This window comes from Somniosus microcephalus, chromosome 15 (assembly GCF_052327205.1).
Source record: "Somniosus microcephalus isolate GS21.2 chromosome 15, FLI_Smic_1.0, whole genome shotgun sequence".
Taxonomy (NCBI): Eukaryota; Metazoa; Chordata; class Chondrichthyes; order Squaliformes; family Somniosidae; genus Somniosus; species Somniosus microcephalus.
This window is the reverse complement of record NC_141001.1, coordinates 12,927,380-12,954,581: the sequence shown is the minus strand read 5'-3', so window position 1 is coordinate 12,954,581 and position 27,202 is coordinate 12,927,380. Positions and strand designations below refer to the sequence as shown.

The 27,202-nt window shown below is 48.7% G+C and overlaps 1 protein-coding gene across 2 annotated transcripts in view; it reads right to left on the bottom strand.

Moving 5' to 3' along the window:
* Nucleotides 1-246: 246 nt before the first annotated feature.
* The window catches only part of LOC147106549 (intestinal mucin-like protein), a 112,913-nt gene continuing 85,957 nt past the window's right edge, over nt 247-27,202 (bottom strand). For both annotated transcript variants that reach the window (XM_086007498.1, XM_086007499.1), the window contains 5 exons: nt 24,496-24,594; nt 22,950-23,078; nt 22,774-22,813; nt 8,399-8,516; nt 247-1,223 (listed from right to left, as the gene is read on the bottom strand). In XM_086007498.1, coding sequence (XP_085863624.1) covers nt 989-1,223; nt 8,399-8,516; nt 22,774-22,813; nt 22,950-23,078; nt 24,496-24,594 — 621 coding nt within the window. In that variant the 3' untranslated portion in view covers nt 247-988. The remainder of the gene's footprint in view (nt 1,224-8,398; nt 8,517-22,773; nt 22,814-22,949; nt 23,079-24,495; nt 24,595-27,202) is intronic.

Here is a 27,202-nt window from a genome sequence, read left to right as displayed (position 1 = left end):
GTTTTTTAAACCCAATGTCCAGAGCTGAAAGAAGAGTGTTTGAATTGATTGCTGTACCTTGGCCCAACAGAAAGGTCTGCTTAAAGCAACATCTCTTTTGACATGCTCAGTAGCCTGAGGATTAAACCTCATAAAAAGATGATTCTTTTCTTGTACATATCTAATGTTGAATCCACTGTCAAATAGAATGCAGGGCTTGGTGTCACAGAGTAAAACAAGTCAATTAATGAAAGCTCAGACAACAAGTGCAGTTGATTTGCTTTTATTGACCATTATTATTGAAACTAATGGAAGAGATCACAGAAAAGCTCAAAGAAAGGAGGTTTACTTGTAATCAGAATGCCTGTACAAATACCAAGCATGAAAAGCAAGGGTGAGATGACACTTCATTTACCAGCAACCTGAAGGAACAGTCATAGGTCGTGGGCCATGTAGTACTAGATTCTAATAGCGCTGCTTATTTATGGCTCTCATTGCAATGGCCATCCTCATGTAGAGTAGCAATTTAAAGCAGTTTATTAAGATGGTAACCACACGTGCAGTTGCTGGAAACCCCATCTTTATATAACATTTGCCACCATAGCTCTGTAACTCTTGCGGATACAGCTTTTTAGTTGTTCTTACAAGTACATTTCTTTACAAAGCAACAGGTAGAAACACTGCCATCAAAATAAGACACAAACTAAACAGAACTGAAGTAGCAGATTGCTGTTTTTAATCTAACTGTATAGCTTTAGGCAGTGACTAACAGTGTTGCCATGTCAGTCAGCAGGCTGATGCATGGGATTATGTCCCAGAGAGGATGAAGTACATGTTTCAGCTCTATCTAGCTTTGTGGACCCTTTTGAATTGATCACAAGAACAAGAAATGATGGAAAAAAATATATTACAGTGTTTAATTTAAAAATGGTAGAAACAGTCTTAAAATTCTACTGAAGGATTTAGTGAATTTACGGGAGTATCTAAGAGCCCATATTTTCTATACTTTCTAACCTTTGTTCTTCTTCAATTTACTGGGGGCCACCTTATGAGCTGGAGGCTCCGGCAACTGCTTGGTGGGTTCTCCACATTCTATAGATACACAGCCGCACTCCGTTACATAGGTGTAGGTGAACTCAATTGTTGTGTCATCTGGACAAAGTAACGTGATATTTTGCTTGCCGGTTGCTAACTCCTGACAGCAGGTGCAGTTATGTGAAATCATATTTGCTTCAGCAGAATATCTGTCAGAGAACCAAGAGGAAATATTACTTAGATTATTGGCGTCTAGATATACAAAAATAAATTATCGATCTATCAACTAGTACTACATCAAAAATATTAGATCTGCATGCACATCCTGTCAATTTCTTTGATTATAAATGTCTATTTTCACATTTTTAACTGTCTATGTCCTGCTGCCATTAATCCCTGCCCCAGCGGAGGCACTGCAGCATCACCAGTGTGATTACGGTGCGGCAAATTGACAAAGCTAGTGTTCATTATAAATGTGGACGTAGGACACAGGAATTTGTAATGGAAATACAAAAATTAGGAAATGACTTTAAACAGAGGACTGACTGCCACCTGGGTGTAACTGTAGCATAACAAGTTTACATAGACTGTTTCTATTATAATTGTGGACATAGACATTTATAACAGAAATGTATGAAAATAAAGACAGAGGGGTAGATTTTCCCGAACCTGTTGGGAAGAAGGCGGGACTTCCCCTTTCGGGTTTTTGACCCGCCTACTTCGACGTCCGGCCAATCCGCGCGATTTTCCCTTGATTGACCTTGTTGAGCCCACCCAGCGGGCTCAGCAGGCCAATTAAGGGCCACCCGACAACAGGTGACGTCACAGACTGCAATTTCATCTGTCAAGAGTTTTTGACAGATGAAATATCAGCGTTTCACAGCTATTTGAAGCTATGAAACACTGAGTTCTAACATGAGTCCTTCTGCACAGACTCAGTTAGAACTCTCACCGGCACTCAAAGCTGAAGGCTGTCACTTTTGACAGATCGCAGCCATTCAGCTTTCAGTTCCGGCTGAGTGATGCGCTCCTTATGGCTACAGGAAGAAAGGCTGATAAGGTAAGTAAAACTTCTTTACACACTTTAGACACACCAAACACACTTACCTTTGCACTCATGCACCCATCACTCACCTGAACACCGACATCGCGACCCCTCCAACTCCTTCAACCCGACGGCCCGCCTGCTCTAACCTGGCGTGGTTTGGAGCCATCGGGGAAACCCACACGAAACCCCTCAAAATAGGGATTAGGCTAAAAACTGCTTGTTAACTACCTGTTAACAGGCAGTTAATTGGCACTAATCCCTTGCCACCTGGTTTCGGCGGGTCCCACTGCGGGGCGGGTACCCGCCGCCCCTGAAACTTACATGGGGCGGGGTTTTGGGCGGGATGGTGTCGGGACCCCTAAATTCGGGATTTTCCCCCCCACACGCCTGAAACCCCGCCTGACGGCTCCACGAAAATCTAGCCCAGGATGTTTAAATTCAAAATGAGCAATGATCCTATTTTCCCCCAACCGCTAGCCCTGCTTCACCTGAAGACTACACTTGGGTCGAGCCAAGGTCCCTCTGAATTTCCTCAGAGCTGCTCCTGCTCTGCCCCTGTTACCTTACCGAAAGTGCAGTGTAGTTAGTTCCCATGTGGAACAGGACCACTGGCTCACCCAAACAACTCTACAGTCTGTGTGTATGCTCCTTGATGTCATTCACCTTACCTTCAAGGACACAACATAGTGTTCTGGATTCCAAGTCATGTCCAAAAACACAGGAGGTCATTTCTATCTTCACCGCTTGGGTGGAAAACTGGCGAAACGGATTGCCTTGCCTGTTATAGATCTTGCCCGATTTTCATTTCATTTCTGCCAGTCTGCCCCCATACAAGCTTAATCTTTTGATCTTAGAGACCCCATTAATAGCACCTGTCTCCCCAGAAAACTATGCTCCATGGGGCCATGGCCCACAATTTCCACCAACCCTCTTGTTTCTTTCCGAAACAGGCTGTAGAATCAGTCAACTCCTCACATTCCAGACCAGGGAAGCAGTTGACTAGTTTCAGCCTCCTGACCACATTTTTTATTTAGATGGAATCTGTAAACCTAAAACAATTCAAGGACAGAGGCATAGCACATGGACCAGGCTAACAATGTAACAATGAGGATAATCCTGCCCCAAATAAAAAATACTTAAGATAATTGGGCTGCTTTTAGCTCTTGCCAGGAAGCCAGCAGGAGCAGACAGCGATTCTGCACAGGAGTCTTCATTGGAGGCCCAGTAGATTTTAACAGCTGCGAATCATTTGAATGTCACTGGTCAGCTTCCTGGCCATTTCCTCACTTGCTTCCCAACAGGTTCACCTGCTGAAATCCAGTGGGAGCCTCAACTGCTGCCAAAACCAGAGGCAATAATCACAGATCGGCAGGAACAGAGCTGCAAATAGAGCTGGTCAATCTTAACTGCACCATTCCAAGCAATCGGGGACAGTTAAAATTGGCCACTGTCTCAGCTGTATCTTGCTTTGTGCCAACTATCTCTTCTAGCTGTTCTTCTGTCCCAAATCACAGTCATTTTACTTCCAGTAAATAATACACAACGTTACTTCAGACTCAAAAGATTTTCTTCCCAACGGTTCTCTCAGGCTGAGAATTTTGCCCAGACTGACTGCAAACTGTCTGATATTTCTCACAGACGTTTCTCCCAAACTGTGCACTCCCTCTCTAATGTTTCTCTAGCAAACAGTGCTCAGTCACTAGTTTTTCTCTTAGACTTGATTATCTGGCTAATGTTTCGCTCAGACTGCACTCTTCCTCTCCTTGTTATTTCCCAGACTCTGTGCTCTCTCCCTGTTTCCCAGACTCTGTGCTCTCTCCCTGTTTCCCAGACTCTGTGCTCTCTCCCTGTTTCCCAGACTCTGTGCTCTCTCCCTGTTTCCCAGACTCTGTGCTCTCTCCCTGTTTCCCAGACTCTGTGCTCTCTCCCTGTTATTTCCCAGACTCTGAGCTCTCTCCCTGTTTCCCAGACTCTGAGCTCTCTCCCTGTTTCCCAGACTCTGTGCTCTCTCCCTGTTTCCCAGACTCTGTGCTCTCTCCCTGTTTCCCAGACTCTGTGCTCTCTCCCTGTTGTTTCCCAGACTCTGTGCTCTCTCCCTGTTTCCCAGACTCTGTGCTCTCTCCCTCCTGTTTCCCAGACTCTGTGCTCTCTCCCTGTTTCCCAGACTCTGTGCTCTCTCCCTCTTGTTTCCTAGACTCTGTGCTCTCTCCCTGTTTCCCAGACTCTGTGCTCTCTCCCTGTTGTTTCCCAGACTCTGTGCTCTCTCCCTGTTTCCCAGACTCTGTGCTCTCTCCGTTTCCCAGACTCTGTGCTCTCTCCCTGTTTCCCAGACTCTGTGCTCTCTCCCTGTTATTTCCCAGACTCTGTGCTCTCTCCCGGTTTCCCAGACTCTGAGCTCTCTCCCTGTTTCCCAGACTCTGTGCTCTCTCCCTGTTTCCCAGACTCTGTGCTCTCTCCCTGTTTCCCAGGCTCTGTGCTCTCTCCCTGTTTCCCAGACTCTGTGCTCTCTCCCTGTTTCCCAGATTCTGTGCTCTCTCCCTGTTTCCCAGACTCTGTGCTCTCTCCTTGTTATTTCCCAGACTCTGTGCTCTCTCCCGGTTTCCCAGACTCTGTGCTCTCTCCCTGTTATTTCCCAGACTCTGTGCTCTCTCCCTGTTTCCCAGACTCTGTGCTCTCTCCCTGTTTCCCAGACTCTGTGCTCGCTCCTTGTTATTTCCCAGACTCTGTGCTCTCTCCCTGTTTCTCAGACTGTGTGCTCTCTCCCTGTTTCCCAGACTCTGTGCTCTCTCCCTGTTTCCCAGACTCTGTGCTCTCTCCCTGTTTCCCAGACTCTGTGCTCTCTCCCTGTTATTTCCCAGACTCTGTGCTCTCTCCCTGTTTCCCAGACTCTGTGCTCTCTCCCTGTTATTTCCCAGACTCTGTGCTCTCTCCCTGTCTCCCAGACTCTGTGCTCTCTCCCTGTTTCCCAGACTCTGTGCTCTCTCCCTGTTGTTTCCCAGACTCTGTGCTCTCTCCCTGTTTCCCAGACTCTGTGCTCTCTCCCTGTTGTTTCCCAGACTCTGTGCTGTCTCCCTGTTTCCCAGACTCTGTGCTCTCTCCCTGTTTCCCAGACTCTGTGCTCTCTCCCTGTTATTTCCCAGACTCTGTGCTCTCTCCCTGTCTCCCAGACTCTGTGCTCTCTCCCTGTTTCCCAGACTCTGTGCTCTCTCCCTGTTGTTTCCCAGACTCTGTGCTCTCTCCCTGTTTCCCAGACTCTGTGCTCTCTCCCTGTTGTTTCCCAGACTCTGTGCTGTCTCCCTGTTTCCCAGACTCTGTGCTCTCTCCCTGTTTCCCAGACTCTGTGCTCTCTCCCTGTTGTTTCCCAGACTCTGTGCTCTCTCCCTGTTTCCCAGACTCTGTGCTCTCTCCCTGTTTCCCAGACTCTGTGCTCTCTCCCTCTTGTTTCCTAGACTCTGTGCTCTCTGCCTGTTTCCCAGACTCTGTGCTCTCTCCCTGTTTCCCAGACTCTGTGCTCTCTCCCTGTTGTTTCCCAGACTCTGTGCTCTCTCCCTGTTTCCCAGACTCTGTGCTCTCTCCCTGTTTCCCAGACTCTGTGCTCTCTCCCTGTTTCCCAGACTCTGTGCTCTCTCCCTGTTTCCCAGACTCTGTGCTCTCTCCCTGTTATTTCCCAGACTCTGTGCTCTCTCCCTGTTTCCCAGACTCTGAGCTCTCTCCCTGTTTCCCAGACTCTTTGCTCTCTCCCTGTTTCCCAGACTCTGTGCTCTCTCCCTGTTATTTCCCAGACTCTGTGCTCTCTCCCTGTTTCCCAGACTCTGTGCTCTCTCCCTGTTTCCCAGACTCTGTGCTCTCTCCCTGTTTCCCAGACTCTGTGCTCTCTCCCTCTTGTTTCCTAGACTCTGTGCTCTCTCCCTGTTTCCCAGACTCTGTGCTCTCTCCCTGTTGTTTCCCAGACTCTGTGCTCTCTCCCTATTTCCCAGACTCTGTGCTCTCTCCCTGTTTCCCAGACTCTGTGCTCTCTCCCTGTTATTTCCCAGACTCAGCTCTCTCCCTGTTTCCCAGACTCTGTGCTCTCTCCCTGTTTCCCAGACTCTGTGCTCTCTCCCTGTTTCCCAGACTCTGTGCTCCCTCCCTGTTTCCCAGGCTCTGTGCTCTCTCCCTGTTTCCCAGACTCTGTGCTCTCTCCCTGTTTCCCAGATTCTGTGCTCTCTCCCTGTTTCCCAGACTCTGTGCTCTCTCCTTGTTATTTCCCAGACTCTGTGCTCTCTCCGTTTCCCAGAATCTGTGCTCTCTCCCTGTTATTTCCCAGACTCTGTGCTCTCTCCCTGTTTCCCAGACTCTGTGCTCTCTCCCTGTTTCCCAGACTCTGTGCTTGCTCCTTGTTATTTCCCAGACTCTGTGCTCTCTCCCTGTTTCCCAGACTCTGTGCTCTCTCCCTGTTTCCCAGACTCTGTGCTCTCTCCCTGTTTCCCAGACTCTGTGCTCTCTCCCTGTTTCCCAGACTCTGTGCTCTCTCCCTCTTTCCCAGACTCTGTGCTCTCTCCCTGTTATTTCCCAGACTCTGTGCTCTCTCCCTGTTTCCCAGACTCTGTGCTCTCTCCCTGTTATTTCCCAGACTCTGTGCTCTCTCCCTGTTTCCCAGACTCTGTGCTCTCTCCCTGTTTCCCAGACTCTGTGCTCTCTCCCTGTTTCCCAGACTCTGCGCTCTCTCCCTGTTTCCCAGACTCTGTGCTCTCTCCCTCTTGTTTCCCAGACTCTGTGCTCTCTCCCTGTTTCCCAGACTCTGTGCTCTCTCCCTGTTGTTTCCCAGACTCTGTGCTCTCTCCCTGTTTCCCAGACTCTGTGCTCTCTCCCTGTTTCCCAGACTCTGTGCTCTCTCCCTGTTGTTTCCCAGACTCTGTGCTCTCTCCCTGTTTCCCAGACTCTGTGCTCTCTCCGTTTCCCAGACTCTGGGCTCTCTCCCTCTTGTTTCCTGGACTCTGTGCTCTCTCCCTGTTTCCCAGACTCTGTGCTCTCTCCCTGTTGTTTCCCAGACTCTGTGCTCTCTCCCTGTTTTCCAGAGTCTGTGCTCTCTCCCTGTTTCCCAGACTCTGTGCGCTCTCCCTGTTTCCCAGACTCTGCGCTCTCTCCCTGTTTCCCAGACTCTGTGCTCTCTCCCTGTTGTTTCCCAGATTCTGTGATCTCTCCCTGTTTCCCAGACTCTGTGCTCTCTCCCTGTTTCCCAGACTCTGTGCTCTCTCCCTGTTTCCCAGACTCTGTGCTCTCTCCCTCTTGTTTCCTAGACTCTGTGCTCTCTCCCTGTTTCCCAGACTCTGTGCTCTCTCCATGTTGTTTCCCAGACTCTGTGCGCTCTTCTCCCTGTTTCCCAGACTCTGTTCTTCTCCCTCTTGTTTCCCAGACTCTGTGCTCTCTCCCTGTTTCCCAGACTCTGTGCTCTATCCCTGTTATTTCCCAGACTCTGTGCTCTCTCCGTTTCCCAGACTCTGAGCTCTCTCCCTGTTTCCCAGACTCTGTGCTCTCGCCCTGTTATTTCCCAGACTCTCTGCTCTCTCCCTGTTTCCCAGACTCTGTGCTCTCTCCCTGTTATTTCCCAGACTCTGTGCTCTCTCCCTCTTGTTTCCCAGACTCTGTGCTCTCTCCCTGTTTCCCAGACTCTGTGCTCTCTCCCTCTTGTTTCCCAGACTCTGTGCTCTCTCCGTTTCCCAGACTCTGTGCTCTCTCCCTGTTTCCCAGACTCTGTGCTCTCTCCCCCTTGTTTCACAGACTCTGTGCTCTCTCCGTTTCCCAGACTCTGAGCTCTCTCCCTGTTTCCCAGACTCTGTGCTCTCTCCCTGTTTCCCAGACTCTGTGCTCTCGCCCTGTTATTTCCCAGACTCTGTGCTCTCTCCCTGTTTCCCAGACTCTGTGCTCTCTCCCTGTTATTTCCCAGACTCTGTGCTCTCTCCCTCTTGTTTCCCACTCTCTGTGCTCTCTCCCTCGTTTCCCAGACTCTGTGCTCTCTCCCTTTTATTTCCCGCAGACTGTGCTCATTTCATGATGTTCTTCCCTGCCTCAACACTCTCTCCCTGATAACAACAGAAAATGCTGGAAAAACTCAGCAAGCCAGGCAACATACGTGGAGAGAGAAATAGAATCAACGTTTCTGGTCGAAACCCTTCGTCAAGACTTCTCCCTGATGTTTCTCTCAGACTCGGTGCTCTGTATCTCATGTTTCTTGTAATATTTAACTCTTTCTAACTCATGTTTCAGCCAAATTATGGCTCACTCCATGATGTTTGTCTTGGCCTGTGCTTCTTATCTTTCTCTCAGACTCTCACTCTCATGTTCCTCTATACGTACATCGAATACGTCATACAGCGTCCTCCACAGTAAGTCATCGACACTTTTTGTTCAGATCGACATCCATGGTGGTTGATATAGGTTGTGGTTTGTGTAATGCTACAGGACTTTGGAATACCTGCAAATGTGAACATAATTGAGCTCATTAAATTCAGTGAGTTCGATTCAAATTCCAGAATTATTGCATACTTTAAAGATGACAGTAAGACGAGGGGAGAATTTTATATTCAAAATATTGCCTGATTTTGCACTGTAAATGAAAAACTTTGCAAAATCTGGTTTGATATATTATTTTTAAAGTGTTATTTTTTTTTAACCCGCCTACTTCGACGTCCGGCCAATCCGCGCGATTTTCCCTTGATTGACCTTGTTGAGCCCGCCCAGCGGGCTCAGCAGGCCAATTAAGGGCCACCCGGCAACAGGTGACATCACAGACTGCAATTTCATCTGTCAAGAGTTTTTGACAGATGAAATATCAGCATTTCACAGCTATTTGAAGCTATGAAACACTGGCACTCTGAGTTCTAACATGAGTCCTTCTGCACAGACTCAGTTAGAACTCTCACCGGCACTCAAAGCTGAAGGCTGTCACTTTTGACAGATCGCAGCCATTCAGCTTTCAGTTCCAGCTGAGTGATGCGCTCCCGACGCCTACAGGAAGAAAGGCTGTTAAGGTAAGTACAAGTAAGTAAAACTTCTTTACACACGTTAGACACACCAAACACACTTACCTTTGCACTCATGCACCCATCACTCACCTGAGCACCGACATCGCGACCCCTCCAACTCCTTCAACCCAACGGCCCGCCTGCTCTAACCTGGCGTGGTTTGGAGTTGTCGGGAAACCCACACGAAGCCCCTCAAAATAGGGATTAGGCTAAAAACTGCCTGTTAACTACCTGTTAACAGGCAGTTAATTGGCACTAATCCCTTCCCGCCTGGTTTCGGCGGGTCCCAGTGCAGGGCGGGTACCCGCCGCCCCTGAAACTTACGTGGGGCGGGGTTTTGGGCGGGATGGTGTCGGGACCCCCAAATTCGGGATTTTCCCCCCCCCACATGCCTAAAACCCCGTCTGATGGCTCCACGAAAATCTAGCCCTAGGTCTTTTTCCCTGCTAGGCCATTCCATGAAGTCACCAACAGTGAGCTCCTCATGCATCCTGGAGCAGCTCCATAGGAAGCAACAGGGTTAGTGGCTTTGGATCAGCCTGAGTGTCTGTGGGAACCCGGGAAAGCATGCTGGCAGCTGGGTGTTTAATTGGTTATGATGATCTCTATCTTTATGCTTGTTAAAAGGTTTATTCTAAGGACATTGTCATCAAGGATTTGAAGTTTGAAAACAAGAAATTCCTGTGTAGACTACAGCTGATTCATAGAATCATAGAAATTTACAGCACGGAAGGGGCCATTTCAGGCCATCATGTCCATGCCGGCCGACAAAGAGCTCTCCAGCCTAATCCCACTTCCCAGCTCTTGGTCCGTAGCCTTGTAGGTTACGGCACTTCAAGTGCATATCCAAGCGCTTCTTAAATGTGGTGAGGGTTTCTGCCTCTACCACCCTTTCAGGCAGTGAATTCCAGACCCCCACCCCCCTCTGGATGAAGAAATTTCCCTTCAAATCCCCTCGAAATCTCCCCAACAATTACTTTAAATCTATGCCCCCTGGTTGTTGACCCCTCTACCAACGACATAGGTAGAAAGAAGGATGAGGTCCTGCAGGCAGATTTTAGGGAGCTAAGAAAGAGATTAAAAAGCAGGACCTCAAAGGCAGTCATTTCCGGGTTACTCCTGGTGCCACGCGCTAGTGAGTATAGAAATAGGAGGATAGAACAGATGAATGCGTGGCTGGAGAGATGGTGCAGGAGGGAGGGCTTTGGATTCCTGAGGCTTTGGAACCAATTCTGGGGGAGGTGGGACCTGTACAAGCCAGATGGGTTGCACCTCAACAGAACCAGGACCAATATCCTTGTGGTGGGGTTTGCTAGTGCTGTTGGGGAGGGTTTAAATTAGCTTGGCAGGGCGATGGGAACCGGAGAGTAGATTCAGAAAGGAGAGAAGCAAAACTGGAAATGGAAGGCAGAAAATTAGTAAGCAAGTTTGGAAGGCAGAGGAAACAAAGGCTAAATAATAGACAAGGGAGTCTGGCAGTGCTAAATGGCATATACTTCAATGCAAGGAGTCTAGGGAATAAAGCAGATGAGCTGAGGGCACAGATAGACACGTGGGAGTATGATATTATAGCTATTCCTGAAACATGGCTGAAAGAAGGGCAGGAATGGGAACTCAGTTTTCAGACGAGATAGAGAGGGGGATAAAAAAGGAGGGGGGTCGCAATATTGATTAAAGAAACAATTACAGTTGTGAGGGGGGATGATATCTTAGAAGGATCATCAAATGAGGCCATATGGGTTGAACTGAAAAACAAACAAGAGGCAATCACACTGCTGGGAGTGTACTATAGACCCCCAAATAGTCAGAGGGAGATACAAGAGCAAATATGGAGGCACATTTCTTCAGATGTGTTAAAATAGGGCAGTAATAGTAGGGGATTTCAACTTCCCTAATATTAACAGTGAAAAAATTAGTGTGAAAGGTATAGGGGGAGCAGAATTCTTAAAATGCATTCAGGAGAATTTTTTTAGCCAGTACTTGCATGCCCAACAAGAGAGGGGGCAGTTCTGGACCTGGTCTTAGGGAATGAAGCTGGGCAGGTGGAAAGGGTATCAGTGGGAGAGCATATTGGTGGTAGTGATCATAATTCAGTTAGATTTAGGGTAGTTATAGAAAAGGAGAAGGACAGACCAGGAATAAAAGTTCTCAATTGGGGAAAAGCTAATTTACTAAGCTGAGATGGGAAAAAAGTGGACTGGAGACAGAAACTTGAAGGTAAATCAGTGTCAGAGCAGTGGGAGGCATTCAAGGAGGAGATAGTGAGGGTTCAGAGCAAGTATGTTCCCTTAAAGAAAAAGGGTGAGACTAACAAATCTAGAGCTCCCTGGATGTCAAGGGGCATACAGGGTAGGATAAAGAAAAAAAGGGAAGCTTATAACAGATACCGAGGGCTCAGTACTGCAGAAATCCTAGAGGAGTATAGAAAGTGCAGGAGTGGAATTAAAAAGGAAATTAGGAAAGCAAAGAGAGGGCATGAAAAATCATTGGCGAGTAAAATCAAGGAAAACCCAAAGATCTTTTATAAATACATTAAAAGCAAGAGGATAACTAAAGTAAGAGTAGGGCCTGTTAGGGACCATAAAGGTAACCTGTGTGTGGAGGCGGAAGACATGGGTATGGTTCTTAATGAATACTTTGCATCTGTTTTCACAAAAGAGAGGGACGATGCAGACATTGCGATCAGGGAGGAGGAGTGTGAAATATTGGATGAAATAAACATAGTGAAAGAGGAAGTATTAAAGGGTTTAGCATCTTTGAAAGTGTTTAAATCCCCAGGACCGGATGAAATGTATCTCAGACTGTTAAGAGAAGTAAGAAAGGAAATAGCAGAGGCTTTAACCATCATTTTCCAATCCTTTCTGGCTACAGGTGTGGTGCCGAAGGACTAGAGGACTGCTAACGTGGTACCATTGTTTAAAAAGGGAGAAAGGGATAGACCGAATAATTACAGGCCGGTCAGCCTAACCTCGGTGGTGGGAAAAGAGCTGATTGGTGAGTAGCTGGGGAGTGTTTTTTTGTTAAGTTTTAAGTTTATTTCTGCTGGATTAGTTCTTAGTCTATTAACTAGAGGCATGGCAGGGCAGCTCAGTCCTGTGAAGTGCACATCCTGTGCCATGTGGGAAGTCCTGGATGCTCCGTGTAGCCTGGACGACTACATGTGCGGGAAGTGTCATCAGCTACAGCAACTCGAGCTCTAGGTTTCGGAATTGAAGCGGCGGCTGGAGTCACTGCGGAGCATCCGCGAGGCTGAGAGTTACGTGGATAGCACATTTCTAGAGGTGGTCACCCCGCAGCTTAAGAGTATGCAGGCAGAGAGGGAATGGGTGACCGCCAGAAAGAAAAGGAGGACCAGGCAGGTAGTGCAGGCATCCCTAGAGTGCATCGCGCTCTCCAACCAGTATTCTGTTCTGAGTACTGGTGAGGGTGATGGTTCCTCTGGGGAGTGCAGCCAGAGTCAAGTCCACGGCACCACGGATGGCTCAGCTGCACAGGGGGGGAGGAAAAAGAGTGGACGAGCAATCGTGGTGGGGGAGCAGACAGGCGTTTCTGTGGCCATACACGTGACTCTAAGATGGTATGTTGCCTCCCTGGTGCCAGAGTCAAGGATGTCATTGAGCAGCTGCAGGACACTCTGAGGGGGGAGGGTGAACAGCTAGAGGTCATTATCCATATCGGTGCCAACAACATAGGCAGAAAGAGGAATGAGGTCCTGCAGGCAGAGTTTATACGTGGCTGGAGAGATGGTGCAGGAGGGAGGGCCTTAGATTCCTGAGGCATTGGGACCGTTTCTGGGGAAGGTGGGACCTATACAAGCTGGACGGGTTACACCTCAACAGAGCAGAGACCAATATTCTCACAGGGAAGTTTGCTAGTACTGTTGGGGAGGGTTTAAACTAACTTGGCAGGGGGATGGGCACCAGCATATAGGAGTAGAAAAGAGGAATAAGGTGCATAAAAGAGTGAGTGTATTGGATAGTACTAGAGAAGAAAGTAGTACTAGAGGCGGAAGTAGTACCACATTAGATAGCAGCAGACTAAGAAAGACTACGAAAAATTCAAAAATGAGTTTAGAATGCATGTACGTAAACGCACAAAGTGTGGTGAATAAGGTTGGTGAGCTACAAGCACAATTAGCTGTGTGGCAATATGATTTTATGGCAATAACGGAAATGTGGCTCAGAAACGGTGAGGACTGGGCACTTAATATTCAAGGGTACAAGGTGTTCAGAAAAGATAGGGAAGGAAAAAAGTAAGGTGGGGTGGCGGTGCTGATTAGGGAAGACATTGTTGTGTTGGAAAGGGAGGATGTTCTTGAGGGGGCAAGGACAGAATCCATTTGGTTAGAATTGAGGAGCAAAAAGGGCATCATCATGCTATTGGGGGTATTCTACAGGCCTCCAAATAGTGAGAGGGAGGTAGAGGAGCAAATCTGCAGGGAAATCGCAGAGATATGCAAGAGCTATAGAGTGATGATATTGGGGGACTTTAATTACTCAACTATCGATTGGGATAATGCTAGGGTAAAGGGAAAGGAGGGGGAGGAATTTCTGGAATGTGTTCAGGAGAATTTCCTTGACCAATATGTTCTTGGCCCAACTAGGAAGGAGGCATTGCTGGATCTGGTGCTCGGGAATGAGGTGGGCCAGGTCGACCAAGTGTCTGTGGGAGAACACTTGGGTACGAGTGATCATCGTATCATAAGATTTAGATTAGCAATGGAGAGGAGCAAGGAACAATCTAGAGTGGAACTTCTAAACTGGAATAAGGCTAACTTCAACGGGATGCGAAAGGATCTAGCCAGGGTAAAATGGAACCAAAGACTGACCGGAAAAACTGTAACGGAACAATGGGTGATCTTAAAGGAGGAGATGTTCCAAGTATAGGCTAGGTACATTCCAACAAGAGGGAAGGGTAAGGGAACCAAAGCAGGGGCTCCTTGGATGACGAGGGAGATAGAGAAGACGATGAAACAAAAAAAGAGGGTGTATGATGCATGTCAGGTGAATTCTTCAAGGGAGAACCAGACCAAATACAATAAATTGAGAGGGGAAGTGAAGATGAAAATAAGATTGGCAAAGAGAGAATATGAGAGTAGAATGGCGGTTAACATAAAAGGGAAGCCAAAAATCTTCTACTGGCATGTAAACAGTAAGCGGGTAGTAAGAGGCGAGAAAGGGCCTATTAGAGACAAAGAAGGTGATATATGCTTAGAGGCACAGGGCAAGGCTAGCATACTCAATGAGTACTTTGTATCGGTGTTTACTAAGGAGGTGGATGTTGACAAAATATCGGTAGAAGTGGAGAAGGTAGAAGCAATGGAAGGAGTGAAAACTGATAGACAGGATGTACAAGAAAGGCTGGGTATGCTTAGAGTGGACAAGTCGCCTGGTCTAGATGGCTTGCATCCCAGGTTGCTAAGGGAATTGGGGGAAGAGATAACAGAAGGGCTTGCCATAATTTTCCAATCTTCCCTAGATGCTGGGAGGTGCCTGAGGATTTGAAAGTGGCAAATGTAACACCATTGTTCAAGAATCCAGGATGATTTGGACATGTTGGGTGATTGGGCAGAAACATGGCAGATGCAATATAATGTGGATAAATGTGAGGTTATCCACTTTGGTGGCAAAAACAGGAAGGCAGATTATTATCTAAATGGCAATAGATTCGGAGAAGAGGAAGTGCAACGAGACCTGGGTGTCCTTGTGCACCAGTCGCTGAAGGTAAGCATGCAGGTGCAGCAGGCGGTTAAGAAGGCAAATGGTATGTTGGCCTTCGTAGCGAGAGGGTTTGAGTACAGGAACAAGGACATCTTGCTGCAGTTGTACAGGGCCTTGGTGAGACCACATCTTGAGTATTCTGTGCAGTTTTGATCGCCTTATCTGAGGAAGGATGTTCTTGCCATGGAAGAAGTTCAGTGAAGATTCACCAGGCTGATACCTGGGATGGCAGGAATGACGTATGAGGAGAGATTGGGTCGATTAGGCTTGTACTCGCTGGAGTTTAGAAGAATGAGAGGTGATCTCATTGAAACTTACAAAATTCTGACAGGACTGGACAGACTAGAAGCAGGAAGGATGTTCCCGATGGTTGGGGAGTCCAGAACCAGGGGACACAGTCTAAGGATAAAGGGTAGGCCATTTAGGACAGAAATGAGGAGGAATTTCTTCACCCAGTGAGTGGTGAACCTGTGGAACTCTCTACCACAGAAGGCGGTGGAGGCCAGTTCATTAAATATATTCAAGAAGGAGTTGGATATATTTCTTCAGGCTAAAGGGATCAAGGGGTATGGGGAGAAAGCAGGGACTGGGTACTGAATTTGGATGATCAGCTATGATCGCATTGAATGGCGGAGCAGGCTCAAGGGGCCGAATGGCCTACTCCTGCTCCTATCTTCTATGTTTCTATGTTTCTATGAAAGGGTGTAAGGACAATCCTAGTAATTATAGGCTGGTCAGTTTAACATCAGTGGTGGGTAAAGTTTTAGAAACAATAATCAAGGAAAAAATTAACGGGCCCTTGTAGAGGTTTAAGCTAATTAAGGAGAGCCAACACGGATTTGTAAAAGGCAGATCGTGTTTTACTAACCTAATTGAATTTTTTGATGAAGTAACATAGAGGATTGATGAAGGGAATGCAATGGATGTTGTCTACATGGATTTTCGGAAGACGTTTGACGAAGTGCCACATAGAAGGCTGGTTAACAAAATTGAGGCTCATGGAATAGGTGGGTCAGTAGCAGCTTGGATAAGGAATTGGCTTAAGGATAGAAAAAAGCAAGTTGTAGTAAATGGCTGTTTTTCAGAGTGGATGTTGGTAGACAGTGGTGTTCCCCAAGGGTCAGTGCTGGGGCCACTGCTTTTTTAGATATATATAAATGACTTGGATATTGGAATATAGAGTAGAATTTCTAAATTTGTCGATCACACCAAACTTGGGGGTGTGGCAAACAGTGAAGATGATACCAATCGACTACAACAGGACATAGAAAGGCTAGCAGAATGGACAGACAAGTGCCAGATGGAATTTAATACAGAGAAGTGTGAGATGATGCATTTCGGCAGAAGGAACAGGGAGAAGTAATATACACTTAATGGCACAGTTTTAAAGAGTGTGCTGGGACAGAGGGACCTGGGAGTTAATGTGCATCGGTCACTGAAGGTGACAGGACACATTGAGAAAATGGTTAACAACGCATATGGGATCTTGGGCTTCATAATGGAGGTATTGAGTACAAAAGTAGAGAAGTTATGCTGAACCTTTATAAAGCGCTGGTTAGGCCACAACTGGAGTATTGCGTCCAGTTATGGTCACCACACTTTAGGAAGGATGTGAAGGCCCTTCAGAGGGTGCAGAGGAGATTTACCAGAATGGTTCCGGGGATGGGGGATCTTAGCTACAAGGGCAGGTTGGAGAAGCTGGATTTGTTTTCATTAGAGCAAAGGAGGTTGAGGGATGATTTGATAGAGGTGCACAAGATTATGATGGGTTTGGATAGGCTAGATGGGGAAAGGCTGTTCCCACTAGTTGATGGACTAGCCGACACAGATTTAAGGTTTTGGGCAAGAGATATAGGGGGGATGTGAGGAAAAACTTTTTTACGCAGCGAGTGGTGATGACCTGGAATTCGCTGCCGACGGAAGTGGTGGAAGCGGAGACACTCAGGCCTAGAAATTCGGTGGCGCCCCAAACCCGGGCGCTGGAATTACCGCTGTGAGCGGAGCCACTTGCGCCATCCTGATATTAAGTTTCAGCGCCCCAAACAGAAGCGCGGCGCTGCTCGAGGCGCCACGCGTCCCTCTTGGGGCGCTGAAACTGAATATCGCAGCACAACGTGCCGCAGCGCCACACGCTGCGGCACGGCACGCTGCATTACTGCAGGCCTTCCTCCCCTTCTTAAAGGGGAGGGGCCTGCACCAGCGCGATCCGAGATCGTGAGTGCCGGCAAAAGAGCCCGGCACCGAGAAGTGCCAGGCCCTTGGGACACAGCCGGCGCTGCCCGGGGTGGGGGGGGGGGGCTCAGGAGGCCGGGGACGGTGGTGCGAGGAGGTGCTGGCAGGCGGCCAGCAAAAAAAATGGCCGCCCCGCACCTCCACTTTAATTAGCGCCACTACAGCCGCAGGTAGGCCCCCCTAACCCTGTCGCAGATTGCGACCGGCGTTACAGCGGGGGGCGCAGCCAAATATCGCGATCGGGGCGGTAGCGGGGCGCTGCGCACACCGATGACGTCATCAGTGGCGGCGCAACGCTACAGGCTAACGCCGCCATTAGCGCCCCGCTAAATATCGCGGGAGGCGTGGCCAGTGGCGCTAAAGCCACTGAGTGCCCTCTTTAGGCGCTAACTGGTGGCGCAGCCCACTGAATATCTAGGCCTCAATCTTTTCAAGGGGAGACTGGATAGGCACTTGAGGGAAATAAACTTGCAGGGCTATGGGGATAGAGCGGGGGAATGGGACTGACTAGGTTGCTCTACAGAGAGTCAGCATGGACTCGATGGGCTGAATGGCCTCCTTCTGTGCCGTTATGACTCTATGACTACAAGTGCTTGACTAATCTACTGGAATTTTTTGAGGATGTAACTGGTAAAATAGATAAGGGAGAACCAGTGGATGTGGTGTATTTGGATTTTCAAAAGGCTTTCGATAAGGTCCCGCATAAGAGATTAGCGTGTAAAATGAAGGCACATGGGATTGGGGGCAAGGTATTGACTGGATAGAGAACTGGTTGGCAGACAGAAAGCAAAGAGTTGGAATAAACGGCTCTTTTTCCGAGTGGCAGGCAGTGACTAGTGGGGTACCGCAGGGATCGGTGCTTGGGCCCCAGCTATTCACAATATATATTAATGATCTGGACGAGGGAACTAGATGTAATATCTCCAAGTTTGCAGACGACACAAAGCTGGGTGGGCGTGTGTGCTGTGAGGAGGATGCCGAGAAACTCCAGTATGATTTGGACAGGTTGGGTGATTGGGCAGAAGCATGGCAGATGCAATATAACGTGGATAAATGCGAGGTTATCCACTTTGGTGTCAAAAACAGGAAGGCAGATTATTATCTAAATGGCAATAGATTCGGAGAAGGGGAAGTGCTTGTGCACCAGTCACTGAAAGTAAGCATTCAGGTGCAGCAGGCGGTTAAGAAGGCAAATGGTATGTTGGCCTTCGTAGCGAGAGGGTTTGAGTACAGGAACAAGGATGTCTTGCTGCAGTTGTACAGGGCCTTGGTGAGGCCACATCTTGAGTATTGTGTGCAGTTTTGGTCGCCTTATCTGAAGAAGGATGTTCTTGCCATGGAAGGAGTGCAGAGAAGATTCACCAGACTGATACCTGGGATGGCAGGAATGACGTTTGAGAAGAGATTGGGTCGATTGGGCTTGTACTCGCTGGAGTTTAGAAGAATGAGAGGGGATCTCATCGAAACTTATAAAATTCTAACAGGACTAAACAGACTAGATGCTGGAAGGATGTTCCCGATGGTCAGGGAGTCCAGAACCAGGGGTCACAGTCTAAGGATAAGGGGTAGGACATTTAGGACAGAGATGAGGAGGAATTTCTTCACCCAGAAAGTGGTGAACCTGTGGAATTCTCTGCCAAAGAAGGCTGTAGAGGCCAATTCATTAAATATATTCAAGAAGGAGTTGGATATATTTCTTAAAGCTAAAGGGATCAAGGGATATGGAGAGAAGGCAGGAACAGGGTACTGAATTTGGATGATCAGCTATGATCTCATTGAATGGCGGAGCAGGCTCGAGAGGCCGAATGGCCTACTCCTGCTCCTATCTTCTATGTTTCTATGATAAGGTCGTTAAGAAGGCATATGGGATACATGCCTTTATTAGCCGAGGCATAGAATATAAGGGCAGGGAGGTTATGAACTGTATAAAACACTAGTTAGGCTGCAGCTAGAGTACTGCGTGCAGTTCTGGTCACCACATTACAGGAAGGATGTGATTGCACTAGAGAGGGTACAGAGGAGATTTACGAGGATGTTGCTTGGGCTGGGGAATTTTAGCTGTGAGGAAAGATTGGATAGGCTGGGCTTGTTCTCTTTGGAACAGGGGAGGCGGAGGGGAGACCTAATTGAGGTGTATTGAGGGGCCCAGATAAAGTGGATAGGAAGGACCTGTTTCCTTTAGCAAAAGGGTCAATAACCAGGGGGCATAGATTTAAAGTAATTGGTAGGAGGTTTAGAGGGGAGTTGAGGAGAATTTTTTTCACCCAGAGGATGGTGGGGGTCTGGAACTCACTGACTGAAAGGGTGGTAGAGGCAGAAAACCTCATCACATTTAAAAAGTACTTGGATGTACACCTGAAGTGCCGTAACCTACAAGGCTACGGACCAAGTGCTGGAAAGTGGGATTAGGCTGGATAGCTCTTTGTCGGCCAGCACGGACAAGATGGGCCGAATGGCCTCCTTCTGCGCTGTAAATTTCTATGATTCTATGAATACGCCAGGTATAGTCTCACCAGGGCCCTATACAAGTGTAGTGCTGTAATAAGGCCTTTAAAGCATAAACATGAATGTACTGACATTTACAGCACACACTTTGTTTAAAGTGGATACTATAATCTAATGGACCCATCAATCAGGAGATCAGCAATGACAGCATCCATTAAAGGAAGCAGTTGTTTGGACCTTGATTCTAATTGTACCATATTTGGAATTTCAGTTGTACCACTTTATGAGCCTTTATTGTTAAATCAAGCTAGGTATTTATATGGTTGTTGTTGCATTAATAATTCCCAGGCTATACCTTTTTCACCCTTTATTCATGAACTGTCTGCTGTGCGATTGTCACTTCCTGAAATAGATCGGCACCAGGTCAGCTATAATTTAGTTAAAGGAAAACCTCTTCGACAAAAGTTTTGCCTGTAAATGTCAGTCCTGATAATTGGAAGTCATAGAGAGACAAAAGGCTTTATATATATATTGGATTTAAATGGGCCCTGATACTTGCTTAGTTGTGGCCAATAATATAAAAACAAATTTACATTTTCAGGATAGCCCAAATCACTTTACAGCCAATTTTAAAGTGTATTCATTATTGTTTTAGAGGTAAACATGGCAGCCAGAGTGGGAGTGGGGCGGAGAATTAAAATGACAGGCGACCGGGAGTTCGGGGTCTCGCTTGCAGACTGAACGGAGGTGTTCCGCAAAGCGGTCACCCAGTCTGCGTTTGGTCTCCACTCTGACCTCGGACTCCTACACTGTTCCAATGAAGCTCAACGTAAGCTTGAGGAACAGCATCTTTTAGATCCAGATGGTGAGACGGATCACGTTCTTCCAACCCCACCACCTTTACACCTGCACCACGTTCTCCCTCTCCTCCTCCTAGACCTGGTTGATTTCTCGGAAAGCTCGGTGCGTGTGTGGCAAGTGACATCATTGGACTGGATGAAATCCGGAAGTCACGACACTGTCACTATTCACTTCATACCCAATAAACCTGTTAACAATCCCTGACCCACACACAATGCCCCATCTGTGGCGGGGAGGGAAGGTCAGGAACTTGTTGGAGGGAGGTCAGGCACCTTGGTGGGGAGGGGGGGAGGAGCTTGGGCAGGGGAGGTAAGGAACCCTGGTGAGGGGGGAGGAGCTTGGGCAGGGGAGGTAAGGAACCCTGGTGAGGGGGGAGGAGCTTGGGCAAGGGAGGTCAGGAACCCCGGTGAGGGGGGAGGAGCTTGGGCAGGGGAGGCCAGGAACCCCGGTGAGGGGGGAGGAGCTTGGGCAGGGGAGGTCAGGAACCCCGATGAGGGGGGAGGAGCTTGGGCAGGGGGGGTCAGGAACCCCGGTGAGGGGGGAGGAGCTTGGGCAGGGGAGGTCAGGAACCCCGGTGAGGGGGGAGGAGCTTGGGCAGGGGAGGTCAGGAACCCCGGTGAGGGGGGAGGAGCTTGGGCAGGGGAGGTCAGGAACCCCGGTGAGGGGGGAGGAGCTTGGGCAGGGGAGGTCAGGAACCCCGGTGAGGGGGGAGGAGCTTGGGCAGGGGAGGTCAGGAACCCCAGTGAGGGGAGAGGGGGGAGGCGGGGGGAGGTCAGGAACCCCGGTGAAGGGGGAGGAGCTTGGGCAGGGGAGAAGGTCAGGAACCCCGGTGAGGGGAGAGGGGGGAGGCGGGGGGAGGAGCTTGGGCAGGGGAGAAGGTCAGGAACCCCGGTGAGGGGGGAGGCGGGAGGAGGAGCTTGGGCAGGGGAGAAGGTCAGGAACCCCGGTGAGGGGGGAGGTGGGGGGAGGAGCTTGGGCAGGGGAGAAGGTCAGGAACCCCGGTGAGGGGGGAGGAGCTTGGGCAGGGGGAGAAGGTCAGGAACCCCGGTGAGGGGGGAGGCGGGGGTAGGAGCTTGGGCAGGGGAGAAGGTCAGGAACCCCGGTGAGGGGGGAGGCGGGGGTAGGAGCTTGGGCAGGGGAGAAGGTCAGGAACCCCGGTGAGGGGGGAGGCGGGGGTAGGAGCTTGGGCAGGGGAGAAGGTCAGGAACCCCGGTGAGGGGGGAGGCGGGGGTAGGAGCTTGGGCAGGGGAGAAGGTCAGGAACCCCGGTGAGGGGGGAGGCGGGGGGAGGAGCTTGGACAGGGGAGAAGTTCAGGAACCCCGGTGAGGGGGGAGGCGGGGGGAGGAGCTTGGGCAGGGGAGACGGTCAGGAACCCCGGTGAGGTGGGGCGGGGGGGGGGAGAAACTTGGGCAGGGAAGAAGGTCAGGAACCCGGGGAGGAAGAAAGTCTGGAACGTGGGCAGGGAGAGAAGGTCAGGAACTTGGGTGGGGAGGTCAGAAACTTGGGGGGGAGGAGGTTAGGCACTTTGGGGAGGGCAGGTCAGAAACTTGGGGGGAGAAGGTCAGGAACTTGGGCGGGGGGGAGGTCAGGAACTTGTGGGGGAAAGGTCAGGGTCAGGAACCTGGGGGAGGGAAAAGGTTAGAAACTCAGGGGGGTGGGTGGGGCTGGGAGGAAGGTTAGGAATTTGTTTGGGGGGTGGGAGAAGGTCTTAACCCACGAGGGTAAGCCCTGTCTGTTCTATGTTCCTGGGACTAGGGACAGGGTCACTGGCAAGTCTTGGAAACTAAGCAGAGCCAGGCCTGGTTAGTACCTGGAGGGGTGACCATCAGGGAAGACCAGGTGCAGAAGGTCACGGAAGGAGCCCCGAGGAGGGGCGGTTGGTGAGAAGGTCACGGAAGGAGCCCCGAGGAGGGGCGGTTGGTGAGAAGGTCACGGAAGGAGCCCCGGGAGGGGCGGCTGGTGAGCAGGCCCGGGCGTTGGGCTGAAGATTGTCGGACAGGAGGAATGGTGGAAATGGAATGGCGGCGCGCACAGACGCAGTGGCTTTGCTTCTCCCAGGACGGTGCTATTTACGTTTAATGTTAATGTTATTTGTACTAGACTCATGGGAGCTTGCAAGATCACATTTTGTTGTTCATGTACTTGTGCATTGTACAATGACAATAAAGTTGAATTATTATTATTATTATGTGTGTTCTGTTCTGTCTGGAGCCTGGCAGCCAGAATGGCTCGAATTACACTTTGCATTCTAATTGATTACTTAGGCATGCAGGATCTAATTACACATTCCAGAGAAACTGCTGGGTGTGTCTTGTCATCCCAGGAAACCAGTCAGAAATCAGGTCTCATCCTCCAAGGTGACCAATCAGAAATCTGGTGTTGGAAATAAAACGCGACCATAATTCAGAGCCACAAAGAGGTTTCATAATTGTTTAAATATGCTACTTACATGTCTGACAACAGCCATCTGAGTCCATGTGTATCGTTCCCTGTCACAGAGTAAACCATTAGAAATGAAGTTATTTGAAAGCATAAATCTAACAAAACCTCTGGTCATTTCATTTTACAGAAAAGATTTTGTTCTTTTTATTCAAAGAAATGAATATATAATCGTTTTGCACTCACAGGCTCACAGTTATCATGATCCAGAGAGGGGCACCATTGATTATAGATGTTTGGAACAAAGTGAGACCCTATTTTCTCACATTTGTATTTAGTGCAGTTGTTCTTTGAATCTGATATTGTAGCTCCAGGCTGTGCAATAATAGGAAAGAAAAAGTTTTAAATGACAAAGAAATACATAAAAAATTTGGAGCTTTGGGCTCCAACAGTGCGTCGATCTTTACTACAACAACAACAATATGCACTGAATATCAAAGGGGGTGATTTATCTTTCCCTTCATATAAGAAACTCTAATACTGTGATCTCATCCCAAACTGTAAAATCATGAATTGTTCTAATAATCAAAGCCACAATTACTAATGTACTATGAAAAATTACACAAACTTTCCACAGTATAATAAGTACCTTTCATCCTGGCCATTACATGCGAAATGCCTATTGATATTGAATAAATGCCAAGCTGCAGGTTAATTTATTTACCCTATCCACTTAACATACATGTGTTATAGCAATTGTATTATACACTCCATCAGTCCATATTGCATCTGTGCTTGATGACATGTCACATAATAAAAAGGATTTTAAAAGCCTGAACTAATCCTTCAATATAACAAATGTAGAAAAGGGATATTGTAATTTGGTAAAGTCTACATTGTGCACCAAGACTAGTAAAATAGGTGTGAATCTGGATGTTTAGAAGGATGATTGACTTTATTAAATACGTTCTCTAATTTTACTCAGGGTTTGACACTTCTGTCGGGGCGGGGGGGAAATCATATCAGGTTGAGATAGGTCGGAGGCATTTGCAGTTTACTCCAAATGACTTCATTGGTGGGCCCAGAGTTTCTTCCCCAAAATCACCATAAGAATGTTGTTATATGAGCAGACAGGGGCAAAAATTTGGTTTTGCATAGGATTTAGGTGTGGGTGCATAAAAAACTCACTCACAAATGGGCAGGCATATTATGATATCGTGCAAATAAAGGAAATACATCAAATGGCATATTTCCCAACATGTATGCCCTAGCAATGCTGGGCACAAGGGACTCCTGGCCACCCGCGCCATTTATACTGCAACTGGGGTACCTCCTCAATTTGGGGGGAGCGCCATAGGAGCTTGCTGTGGCACTTTGCTGCAGGATAAATGGAGCAGCTGTGCCACTCACTGAATTTCCAAAATAAAGGGCCTTTTTTAAATAGGCTGGTTTCACTTTTTGATTGATTGCAGAAGAAAAATCTCCAAATCTTTACTGTTTCTTTCTTAAGGCCATGTTGCATTTTTGATTCAAATGGTGCAAGTTGTTCTTTTTTATAATTCAGTTCCTTTGGTTAAATCTTCACTTTTTGTGGAACAAAGCTACTTGACAATTACAAACACATTTCTTTATTATGAGTTAGGATATGGTTCAAGGATGAATCCACAAAATATTTCAAGTAGTCTCTTTAAACAACAGAATGATTGAATGTCACATGCAAAAGTAACCCCTCAATGCTTTAAATAGATGCCAATCATTATGGTGATTGACTTCTGAAATGTAATATGCATACCTGAAAGATTATTGGTTGCTTATTTGGCATCTCAATTATACAGTCAACCTGGGTACAATTTCCACAACATTGTCCTTTCACCTCCTTATACTCAAAGCCCTGTGGGGAAACATACAGAACATTGATGATTACTCTCCTTTCACCAACTATGTAAGATTATCATGGATTAGTTGGTTTTTAGAATACTTGCTTTACTATCTTATAATCATCAGTATCTTATGATCATCAGTAATGGATTTATAATTGTGTGTAAGAATTAAATATAAAAGTCTGTAATCATCAACTGTATGCAATGGTAACCTGAATTATATATGACAGGCAACCCTTTTGCTTATAATTAAAAGTCTGTGAATAAGCTGTAACCAGACAACCTGGGTGAGAAGGAGGATTGCTATAGTCGAATAGTGAGGCTGTGGGTGAAGGTTGGATATTAGCTGTGGTAAACCACGTTCACTATCGTATCACTGTTAGTAGTTAGCACTGTTCACCACTGTTCGTTATAACTGTATCACTGACCACTATTGTATCACGGTACGAGGTCGCCTCTTGCCACACTGCTATACCTGGGATGACCACTGCCGACTCCGCCTTGGCTCCACCCACCAGGCCAGGTATAAAGGTGAGCGACTGGCTGGTATTCCTCCTGCTTGGATCGGATCACCCACGAGAGTGGGCTGTTATTTAGTCAATAAAAACCTTTAGTCACCTTCGTAACTCTTCGCCTTTTATTGGAGGAATTGATAGGTATATCAATTTTATTGACTAAATAACAGCCCACTCTCGTGGGTGATCCGATCCAAGCAGGCTTGGTCCAGGGTGACGGAAGCTAGTGTGTAGCTGAGCGAGTCGTTGTCATCTGCGGGCGAGGCGGTCGGGCGTGGTGAGTAAAATGGCGTCTCCCACGAGGTAGGGCCCCATGAGGCACTATTGGGGTCGGTTGCCTTAATCAAAGATGGCCGCCCCCATGACTCATGTGTGGGGATGCTGGCCTCAGTTGCCCTAAACAAAGATGGCCGCCCCCATGACTCATGTGTGGGGATGCTGGCCTCAGTTGCCCTAAACGAAGATGGCCGCCCCCATAGTTCGCATGCGGCACTGCTGGCCTCTGAGGATCCGCTCCTGCAGGCCTTGGAGAAGTGGCCTTTCTTCAGGCAGGTTTTACATATGGAGTTCTTGGCTGGGCAGCGCGACCTCGGGTGCTTCTCCTGGCCACAAAAAAAACAGCCGGCGGCCCGATCGCGGATGCCCGATGTCGGGGCCGGTGCCGGGGGTGGCGGGGCCGGTCGGGTCCGGGACGCCGACGCAGAGGTAGGTCCCGGGGGCGGCGCTGGGAAGGGTGCTGTGGTAGGGGTCGGGCCCGAGTCCCAGGGTCGCGAGCAGTACCTGGTGAATGCTTCCTGATCTTGGTGGGCCACTTCCAGGGAGATAGCGAGGGCTTCAGCTTTTTCCATGCTGAGGTCTTTAGCTTCCAGCAGTCTTTGCCGTGAGTACTCGGACCGTAGGCGTTTCAGGAATGCGTCGCGGATATTATCTTCAGTATTTTCGGCTGCCGACACCGATTTAAAGTCACAGTTCCTGGCGAGTGCATATAGCGCCTGTGAGAATTCGGCTACTGATTCTCCTGGCTGTTGCGGCCGTGATCTTAGGAGGTGCCTAGCGTACATGTAGTTTACCGGGGTCCGGTACTTCTGTTTCAGCAGGTTGATGGCGGTCTCGTAGGTAGTCATGTCCTCGATGAGAGTGTATACTCTCGGGCTCAGTTGTGCCTGCAGGACACTTAGTTTGGATGCCTGAGGGACGCTGGATTCTCTCAGGTATGATTCGAAGCAGACCAGCCAGTGTTTAAAGTCTGCGGCTGAGTTTGCTGCTCGTGGGTTCAGGTCCAGGTACGGCGGTCTGAGGGCTCGCAGCCAAGCTGGCTGGTGTGGCTGTGCTCCTGGGAGCTGCGCTGGTGGCTCCTCCGCCGGTTGTGACTCGTTGTCGGACATCATTAAATTTAGTCAATAAAAGTCCTCCCGACAGCGCTGCACTCCATCCGGTCATTACTTTGCACGGCCACTAACACCACCCCCCATGAACGAATGTTCGTTTTCCCCAGGAAGTCGACTACGGGAACCACTCTACCAACCTGGCTGACCGCCCCGGGGCCGGTCTGGCTGCGGAAACACGTGAGGACCCATAAAACGGACCCCCTGGTCGAGAGGGTGAACCTCCTGCACGCCAACCCCCAGTACGCCTACGTGGCGTACCCAGACGGGCGGGAGGACACTGTCTCCCTACGAGACCTCGCACCCTCAGCCGATCCGGAAACACCGCCACCACCCCCCCCCAACCTCAGTCCAGGTAGACGGCATGCCGGAACCCCACGAGCCCTCGCCGACCACGCAAACACCAGCATCAACACCGGATAAGGCACCAGCACCGGATAAGGCAACACCACCGCTGCGGCGATCGGAGAGGCTTACGAAGCCTCCGGACAGACTGACCTACCAGAATTGGTAGTACACTTCACCCCGCCGGACTTAATTCTAAACAAGGGGTGAATGTGGTAAACCACGTTCACTATCGTATCACTGTTAGTAGTTAGCACTGTTCACCACTGTTCGTTATAACTGTATCACTGACCACTATTGTATCACGGTACGAGGTCGCCTCTTGCCACACTGCTATACCTGGGATGACCACTGCCGACTCCGCCTTGGCTCCA